Source organism: Gadus morhua, chromosome 22, assembly GCF_902167405.1.
Source record: "Gadus morhua chromosome 22, gadMor3.0, whole genome shotgun sequence".
Taxonomy (NCBI): domain Eukaryota; kingdom Metazoa; phylum Chordata; class Actinopteri; order Gadiformes; family Gadidae; genus Gadus; species Gadus morhua.
Window position 1 is genome coordinate 4,933,393 of NC_044069.1, and position 10,000 is coordinate 4,943,392.

Below are 10,000 nucleotides of genomic sequence, written 5' to 3' on the forward strand. Positions count from 1 at the left end.
AAAAGGAGAGGTGGGCAGCTGAAGGAGTCGTAGTGTAACATGTTGTTTATAATAATTGTTAATTGTTGCCCAAATTGCAGGAGGAGTGTAATTTAAAGATCACATATAGAGAATCATCAGGGGGGTTAGTAACTAATAATTCCATGGTCGGCAAACAATACGACTGTGCTCACTCAGACCTCTCGCTTATGATGCTACAATGCTAACAATGCTAGAAATGCCCATTAATTCCTATTGCTAACAATAGGAATGAAGGGGCGCCATGTTTTAATCCGCTGTCCTTTCTTTAATAGGTCCATGTTTAAAACATTGTGTAGAAGTTGGACATCATTTTCTTGTCCAACGTTTCATCCAGTTCAGAAAAGTTGCTCTTGCCATTCCTCCGGACTTACCCTTGAAGCAGCCCTCTCCTTTCAACAGAGTCGTGCGTGACGGTGACCCTCAAATCAAACCCTTGCCATCATGACCCCGTGACCTTTGACCCCCCCCCCCCCAGGTGCTCCAGACGCTGCAGTACGTGGACGTGGGCGGGGCGGTGCAGCTGAAGGGGCGCGTGGCGTGCCAGATCAGCTGCCACGAGCTGCTGCTCACCGAGCTGCTGTTCGAGAACGCCCTGAGCTCCCTGGAGCCGGAGGAGAGCGCCGCCCTGCTGGCCTGCCTGGTGTTCACCCAGAACACGCAGGTGATCCCGCACATCACCAAGACCCTGCAGGAGGTGAGGTCCCCACAAAGCAGGGACGGTGTGTGTGTGTGTGTGTGTGTGTGTGTGTGGGTGTGTGTGTGTGTGTGTGTGTTCACCCAGAACACCCAATAAGTTGGATCCTCTGAAAGGCAGCATTGAACAAGACATCCCTTCCTGTAAGCTTTGTCAGTTATGTCATTTGTGATGAATGTGTAGCTGATTTGTGCGTGTGCTGAGTGCAGTCAAAAGTCACTGGTGCAGTGCAGTGAGGTTTCCAGCAGAGGGCGCTGAGAGCCCAACCAGGAGCAGCCCATTAAATAAACCAGCGTGCCAGGAACTGGAGAGCGGTGTTATGTAGCGTTTAGTCTCTACCGCCGGTCACATGATGTCCACACGTCCTGACATCCCCCGCTACAGACAACACTCTCACCTGAATCACCAAACCACTCACTGACTCACACACGCACACACACACACACACACACACACAAAGTCACACACAGTTACATAAAGACCCATGCATACATGCAGACATAGAGACACTTACACACACACAATCGCCTGCACACGCAGACACATAGACAGTTACTTTAGGACGCATACATAAATGCAGACATAGACACACACAAACACACGCACACGCAAATGCACACAGTTACATAAGGACACACAGACACACAGGCAGACATTAAGACACACACACACAAATGTGTTTTCAGGCAGCCCCAAAACATAAATGTGTGTGTCTGCACCTGTTCATCTCTGTGTGTTTTGTGCGTGCGTTGGGGGGGGGGGCACTCGAGCGGTCCGGCAACATCGATGTGCTTTATGAGGTCGTGAATAAGTGATGAGGAGAGGAGTTGGGTTACCACGGCGATGGGATCCCGCTGCGGCGGCCGACAGGAGTGGAGCGGGGACACAGCACACGACAGCAGGGAAGATATCCAGCCATCCGTGATGAGTAGGCGGCCGGAGGGAGGGAGGACAGTACAGTGGAGTACAGTTAAGTACAAGACAGGACAGTACATTACAGGACAGTACAGTACAGTACAGTGGACACAGTGTGTGACTCCCAGCCCCAAAGCCCCTGGGTTCGAACCTGCGGGCTCCCTGGAGCTAGAAGCCCTCCCTGCGCTGTAATGACCCAGCTCCCTGGCTGCCATTGAGCAAGGCACCCGGGGAGCGACAGAGCTAGGTTCAATGAAACACTTGGAAACACCAAATCCCATGATGCATTCCGAAGTCCACGCCATCGCGTATCAAACCTTTAGGTTCACGGCCTATCCTTCGCTGTGTCCCACCCTCTTCATATCGAACCTCCCCCGTCCCCTGCCCCCTCCCCCCCTCCCTCCTTCTCCTCCTCCCTCTCCCTCCCTCTCCTCCTCCTCCTCCTCCTCCTCCTCCTCTTCCTCTTCCTTTCACTCCCGTCCAATGCTCCTGGGTTTGAACCGGCGGGCCTCCTGCAGGAAGAAGCCGTACCTGCGCTGTAATGACCTGTATCGGGATTCACAGAGACTCGCTCCGGGTTAAAGTGGCTCTTGAATAATTGAATGATCAGGGGTCATGCTGCTGAAAGGTGTGTGTGTGGGGGGGGGGGGGGGGGGGTTGCTGGCTGTAGCTCAGGCCGTGGTGACGCTCTTCGGGACACGGTTGCCATTGAGCAAGGCACCTGGAGAGTGAGAGAGAGAGCCAGAGTGCTAGGTTAAAGAGTTGTGCTGCAGTTTTGAGAGGTAACCGCATCCGTGGTTTTTGCCTCCTGTGTGTCAGCCGTTAAACTACTGAGCTACCTTTGCTATTGATCTCCCGCTATATTTACCTCTCTGTGTGTCTCTCTCTCGCTCTCTTTCTCACTCACACTTGATATCTATTCTCTCTCTTTCTCTCTCTCTCTGTCTCTCTCGTTCACTCTCTCTCACACTTCATTTATATTCTCTCTCGCTCTCTCTCTTTCTCTCTCGCTCTCACTCTCTGTCTCTCTCTCTCTCTCTCTCTCTCTCTCTCGCTTCATCTCTATTCTCTCTTTTTCACACGTCATCTCTATTCTCTCCCTCTCTCTCTGTCTCTCTGTCTCTCTACCTGCTGCCTGTCTCTCTCTACTTGCTTCCCCCTCTCTCTCTCTCTATCTCTCTCTCTGTCTCTGTCTCTTGTCTCTCTGTCTCTGTCCCTCTCTCTCTCACTTTTCCCCTCTCTCTCTCTCTGTCTTTCTCTCTGCCTCTGTCTCTTGTCTCTCTCTCTCTGCCCCCCCCCCCCCCCCCCCCCTCCCTACAGGGTATCAAGCAGGTGGTGGCGGTGGCCCAGCGGATCGGGGACCTCCAGAGAGACTGTGGTATTGGCCAGTCGGCCGAGGACTTTGTGGCTCAGCTGAAGTTCGGTCTGACCGAGGTGGTGTACTGCTGGGCCCGGGGCATGGTGAGACCACGCCCTGTCAGTCTGTCCTTCTTTTAGCCCCTTCTGTATCTCACCTGTACCTTGTCCAAGCGGTCTCACCTGTATACACCTGTGTGTACTTGTAACTTAGCTTTGGTCTCGGTATCCCCCCTGAATCCACCTGTATTTTATTCACTTGTGTATCACCTTGTGTACCCCTTCCCCTTCCTCTCCTCCCCCCCTTCCTCTCCTCCCCCCCTTCCACTCCTCCCACCTTCTTCTTCTTCTTCTTCTTCTCCTCCTCCTCCTCCTCCTCCTCCTCCTCCTCCTCCTCCTCCTCCCCCCACCCCCCCCCCCCCCCCCCCAGCCCTTTGCGGAGATCGCCCAGCTGACGGACGTGCAGGAGGGCACGGTGGTGCGCTGCATCCAGCGTCTGGACGAGGTGCTGAAGGAGGTGCGGCAGGCCGCGCGCATCATCGGCGACTCTGTGCTGGGGAGCAAGATGGAGCGCGCCTCCCTGGCCATCCGCCGCGACATTGTGTTCACCGCCTCCCTCTACACCCACTGAGGGAGGAAGAGCAGCAGGGGGAGAGGAGGAGGAGGAGGAGGAGAGTTCACCGCCTCCCTCTACACCCTCTTAGGGAGGAAGAGGAGGAGGAGGAGGAGGAGAGTTCACCGCCTCCCTCTACACCCTCTGAGGGAGGACGAGGAGGAGGAGGAGGAGGAGAGTTCACCGCCTCCCTCTACACCCACTGAGGGAGGAAGAGGAGGAGGAGGAGGAGGAGACTTCACCGCCTCCCTCTACACCCACTGAGGGAGGAAGAGGAGGAGGAGGAGACTTCACCGCCTCCCTCTACACCCACTGAGGGAGGAAGAGGAGGAGGAGAGGAGGAGCAGAAGGGACTCTGTGTTCAATGCCTCCCTCTAAACTCACTGATGGAGGAGGAGGAGGAGGAGTGGAGAAGCAGAGGAGGAAGAGAGGAGAGGGCCCATTGTTTTCAGTGCCACCCTCCACAACCAGTGGAGGAGGAGGAGGAGGAGGGACTTTGTGTTCACCGCCTCCCTCTACACCGTCTGTTGAGAGTGAGGGACGTGTGGGAGGATCGGAGAAGAAGGAGGGCAAGGAGGAGAGTGTGTGTGTGGGGGGGGTTTGTGTGTGGGTTGCTGGGTGTGCGTGTCTATGTGTGGGTGTATGTATGTGTGTGTGTGTGGGTGTGTGGGTGTTGTGCCCGAGAAAGAGAGAGAATATGTTTGTGTTGAATGGAGGCTTGTGTAGTTATCTGAGAGGAATGCTAGCTAGCGGAAGCAGTCTGTGCCTATTAAAAGTGCTGTTTACATTGTCAGTCTGTCCTGAAACCCTGAAACTGTAAAGGGAAACGCTCTTAAGACAACCAACCAAAGCTGCTTTTTTTTTTCCTTTATATAACCAGGTGAAATCCCATTGTTCTCTTTCACAAGGGGGCCCTGGAAAATTAAATGTTGATTGTATTTTATAACCATAAAATCCACTGCTTTCAAACGCACGTCTGCCCTGTCCTGTCTGCCTTGTCCTCCCCATCCAGTCATAACTTTCATCCATTCAGTGTGTGTTATGGTGTAGTTGTCTGTTATTATAACTAGAAACAGATACAGCAGGCCTGTTGTTCTTCACTTGGCAGCCTGTCATGAATCAAACGACCAGAAGAAGATCTATGACAGAGGCTAAATCCTAAATCATTAGTTCATCAAATAACACCACCCCGACTGTCAATCTAAATTGATCTCCTTATTAGTCCTCGTTTCCTGTCGGCCCGTGGTGCTTGTCGCTTTAAGACGCAGCGTCTCATTAATTCAGTGTAATAACGCCACACGGTGGAGAAGCCAGTCTCTGCGGTGGATCACATCCATGGGCTGTGGATGAGCCAGCGACGGGAATATCAAGAAAGGACGAAACACAACCACCTCGCTTATTAAAACAACCTCTTTTGATTCTGAGACATACAAACGGAGAGAGCGCATTTGGAGATCTGATCACGGCGGCTGGCATGGGGACGTCTTGAAGATGTCATGTTTTAAACAAAAGTCAGTATTGTTGTGAGCTCTCGGTCCGCCTCTGGAGTTGGATTGAAACACCGTTACGAGGGGAGAGTCGATCACACTGCCGAGCATGTCGTCGGAGAAACACGGTAAGCTTTGGGGTTTTTTTTTGCGTTCACGCGATCAAGTTGCGCTTTTTTTTTTTTCTTCATCTGCTGTAATTGATATCTTAATTAAGCCACTTCCCCCCCTCCCCTAACCCTCTACATCTCCATCTGCCGATCTGGTGATGGATCAAATCTATCAACACTGGACGCGTTGGCCGTGTTTCTCTCCAGTATAACGATATACTGGAACCTGTTATGCTACTTGTGTGTGTGTGTGTGTGTGTGTGTGTGTGTGTGTGTGTGTGTGTGTGTGTGTGTGTGTGTGTGTGTGTGTGTGTGCAGGGGCGCCGAAAAGGGGGGGTAAAGGAGACTGTGTGTGTGTGTGTGTGTGTGTGTGTGTGTGTGTGTGTGTGTGTGTGTGTGTGTGTGTGTGTGTGTGTGTGTGTTTCGTGCTGCTGGTGTTCTCCACAGCGGCTGTGATGAGATCTTTTCCAGTCGCCTTTGTCAGCCTCATCCATTACGTCCGCTCCGCTGTTTATCTGCAACACGCCGGTTACGCGCGGCGTTGTGCCGCGCTCTCGCGCGTCCGTCTTCCTTGGCCTACACTACAAGCTCCCTTGGTGTTATTAATAATCAAAGAAGAAAGATTTTGCATAGTTTTCGTCTTCGTGGTTTTGTGCGCGTGCATATGGCGGCGAGGTCGTGCGTAATGGTTGTGTGTGTGTGTGTGTGTGTGTGTGTGTGTGTGTGTGTGTGTGTGTGTGTGTGTGTGTGTGTGTGTGTGTGTGTGTGCTTGTGTGTGCGTGTGTGCGTGTGTGTGTGTGTGTGTGTGTGTGTGTGTGTGTGTGTGTGTGTGTGTGTGTGTGTGTGTGTGTGTGTGATCGTGTGAGTTCGTTTGCGTGTTTGAGAACGCAGGGAGGACTACACTGACGGGTGGACCTTGAGTTTGTTGCCGTCCTGGAGTTCCCAGGCACAGGTCAGATCCTGCAGGGTCCGTCGAGCTGAGAAGTTGTCAATGACGCGATGGAGACGCGAATATTACGCACCCCAAACCAACCGATCCCAAGGGCTCGCTCCCAATATCTAGGTTAATCATCGGCGAAGCCCTTCAATAGTAAAGCGGCCTATTGTATTTTCCGATACGCCATATTATTATCCACGTATGCCTATTACTAACTCCATCCATTATATCCATTATTCAATATTATTCATCCGTTATTATGACATGACACCTAGATCTCTGAAGGACATGTTTCTACTTTCTTCGGTAGAAACGGGGACTGTGTATGTGTTCTGTGTGTGAATTGTGCTGGAATTCATCCAACTTGCAGTGATAAAATCACAAATGGATTGATTGGCTGTTACTCATCCTATCACAGGCACAGGAATTGCGGCTGCATTCCCGTATTTCCTGTGGTTGTATTTGTATCAGGCCTCTCTAGCTAACACTATGAGAGGTGGATGGATGGATGGATGGGCAGATAGTTCTAAAGATTGCAAAATATATATATATATAGAGAGAGAGAGAGAGAGAGAGAGAGAGAGAGAGAGAGAGAGAGAGAGAGAGAGAGAGAGAGAGAGAGAGAGAGAGAGAGAGAGAGAGAGAGAGAGAGAGAGAGAGAGATATCTTTATATCTATATATCTATATCTAGGTATGGATATGGTGGTGGTTAGTGAGGTCCCCCTTCACTGTAAAGTGCTTTGGGGACTTGAGAAGCGCTACATAAATTCAATGATTATATATTATTATTATATGCATGGATAAATAGATTTATATATATAGATATATCCATCCATCTCTGTCCATTCCAGGTTACGTTTTCCGGGTTGTTGTCTCAGCACTTATGTAAGCTGATCCCAAGTCCTCGTGCAAATTCTCTCACTAATGTTATATGCTTACTGATTCAAGAAAATATACATGTCTCCGTCCATTCATCAATATACTGTATATAAGCATATTTTATTTTATTTATTTATGCACACACGTCGATCGATCGATACTTAAAATAAATAAAATATATGAGATTATATTATGAAGTTACCTCTGATGACAACATTCCACTCCCCCCCCTCCCCCTCTGTGTGTGTGTGTGTGTGTGTGTCTCTCTCTCTCTCTCTCTCTCTCTCCTCTCTCTCTCTCTCTCTCTCTCTCTCTCTCTCTCTCTCTCTCTCTCTCTCTCTCTCTGTACCTCACTCTCTCTCTCTCTCTCTCTCTCTCTGTACCTCTCTCTCTCTCTCTCTCTCTCTCTCTCTCTCTCTCTCTCTCTCTCTCTCTCGCTCTCTCTCTCTCCCCCTCTCTCTCCCTCTCCCTCTCTCTCCCTCTCTCCCTCTCCCCCCCTCTCCCTCTCTCCCTCTCCCTCTCCCCCCCCCCGCCTCCAGGTCTCGATGACTCCGGCCGCCACCACATGATGCAGCCCCCCCCCTACCTGTCCAACCCCCCCGAGGCCACCATCCTGCAGCTCTCCAACATGTCCCAGCAGAACCCGGGGCCCCAGCCCAACTACCCCCCGCCCCACCCGGGCCCCGGCTCCGAGGGGGCCTACCTCCAGGAGACCCAGTTCCACTGCGGCCCCATGGGGCCCGGGGGGGCCCCCCAGGGCTACGCCGTCCAGACCCAGGGCCCCGGGGGCTCCATGCCCCACCCCCCGGTGGGGTACCTCCACCCGGGGTACCCCCTCCAGCTGCAGCCCTGCACCGCCTACGTCCCGGTCTACCCCATGGCCTCGGTGAGTGCTGCGGACCCCCCCGCTTCGGGGGGCCTGCGCTTAGCGTAACTCAGCTCTGACAGACGGAACGCCGAGTCCTATAGTCGACTGGTTCAAAGGGCGGGACAAAACCCCTGGGAGGGATTTCATTGGCCGATGCAGGATTTGCTCGTGATTCGTTTGGAGCGCTGCTCTCTGCTCATTGGTTGCTCTCAAAGTGGATCAGAGCGCTGTGTTGACGTTGTAACGATACGCCCCGCCCTCTGCAGTAGCCCCCTCCCCCTTGCAGTAAGCCCCGCCCCCTTGCTCTGACTGAGAAGATTGTCAATCTTTTGTTGGCAGTGCCACAGTTGAGTCCTTCTGAAGCGACGGCGAGTGTGTGACGCCGACCTCTGGGTGATGCGTGCGCACGGTGACACCAACATGCGGAACGTGTGAAGGTTCCCCCGGGGGGGACGTGGCGCGTGTCCTCTGAGACGGTCAGACGTCCACCGCTCCCCGGAGCGAGGGGAACCGGGTTCTACCGAGCTAACCCAGCTGGGCCAAACGCAGGCTGGCCGTGGCTTCATCGATCGGGGGGGTCCGGTGACACGACCGCAGCCCCAGGTGGACCGGGAGACACAGGGGGGGGAGAGGAGAGTCTACCTTGTGGGGTGACCCCCGTATTGTAGGCTAGGCTTGGCTGGGTGGTTGCTACGTCCTGTCCCCTCCAGACGGGACTGGTTGTGGAGCAGGGAACGTTCAGGAATGATTGACCCACTATCAGGACCTGGGAGTGCTTTTAATCCAGAACAGAAACGACAAAATTAGATGTTATGTAACTCTACAATGCATGACACGAAACGACACAACAGTATACTACAGCAGAGTACCATGTACTACAGCACACAACAGTAAACTACACACTACACTACACAATAGTACGCTACACTAAACACCAGCATACTACAGAACAGTACACTACACTACACTAAACAACAGTACACTATACTACACTACACTAAACACCAGTATACTACAGAACAGTACAGTACACTACACTAAACAACAGTACACTCCACTACACTTCACAACAGTATACTACGTAACAGTACACTACACTACAAGACACAATACTACAGTACAGTACACTACACAACAGTACACTACACTACACTAAACTACATGAATAGACGGACACATCAGTGGATGGGTCCAAAGTTAACATAGACCCACACGGGGAACAGACCGCAGGAACAGGCTGTTCTGGACCGGTTCCATCCATCACCTTTATTGATATAACGTGGTGTTTGTCATGTTGCGCAGCCCGCTGTGATCATCCTGGCAGATGCCCCGGCTACCTGCGCCATCACACCGGTAGTGTGTTCCTGTGTGGTGGCCAGGAGCGTTGCCTCCCTTAGCGTTGTCCTTCCATGCCAACGAAACTGTTTGGTTAGCTAATATATGCTAATGTCAATAGCGGCAGTTGGAGCCGGGGTAAAACAGCTCTCGGAGCACTCACGGCTTCAGCCATGCGACACATTCCCTAATGAGACGTTTAAAGTTGATGAGGGCGGGACGGGGCTCAGGCACGATTCGCCGCCTTTGACATTGATATCGATGTTATCGCGGTGGATATGTGTTTTCATGCTTTGTGGAGCAGAGGCACATAATAATAACAACAGGGTAGACACGCCTAAATTAAAAACTGTGCGATGCAGCGGGGAAAGATTGTCATCAACGACAAGGAACTAGTCTGCTGGGGAGGGCGGCGGGGGAAGGGGGGGGGGGTCACGTTGACACACCTGAGTTGCCATAGCAACTAGTACCGGGCGCCATGTAATTGACATGATGTTATTTTGTCAATTAACACTCCTCCCTCCCACTGCCTCTCTGGTGTGCGTTTGCACGCACACCTGGGCTAGCGTGAGTGTTGCTGCCAGATGGTACATCTCTAAAATAAAAGAGTTTCACATTTTCCAGAAGCTGCCGTAGAAGCGTGAGTTATGTGGTGGGCTGTGTGAAGGGTGAATCCAGGTTAAACTGCATGTGATGGACGTCTCTGACCTTTATGAGACTGGATATACTAACCGTAATGGACATAACAGGTGTTTCCATGACAAAGAGTTTTCTCTGTGGCTAA

The 10,000-nt window shown here is 52.1% G+C and overlaps 2 protein-coding genes across 2 annotated transcripts in view; both read left to right on the top strand.

Annotated features, from left to right (window-relative positions):
* Window positions 1–4,572, top strand: part of skic2 (SKI2 subunit of superkiller complex) — a 19,580-nt gene extending 15,008 nt beyond the window's left edge. Inside the window, exons 26-29 of the mRNA XM_030346934.1 lie at window positions 497–715; window positions 2,951–3,091; window positions 3,417–3,639; window positions 3,701–4,572. Coding sequence (XP_030202794.1) covers window positions 497–715; window positions 2,951–3,091; window positions 3,417–3,617 — 561 coding nt within the window. The 3' untranslated portion in view covers window positions 3,618–3,639; window positions 3,701–4,572. The remainder of the gene's footprint in view (window positions 1–496; window positions 716–2,950; window positions 3,092–3,416; window positions 3,640–3,700) is intronic.
* Window positions 4,573–4,854: 282 nt separating this feature from the next.
* The window catches only part of prrt1 (proline-rich transmembrane protein 1), a 12,010-nt gene continuing 6,864 nt past the window's right edge, over window positions 4,855–10,000 (top strand). Inside the window, exons 1-2 of the mRNA XM_030346939.1 lie at window positions 4,855–5,214; window positions 7,553–7,899. Coding sequence (XP_030202799.1) covers window positions 5,196–5,214; window positions 7,553–7,899 — 366 coding nt within the window. The 5' untranslated portion in view covers window positions 4,855–5,195. The remainder of the gene's footprint in view (window positions 5,215–7,552; window positions 7,900–10,000) is intronic.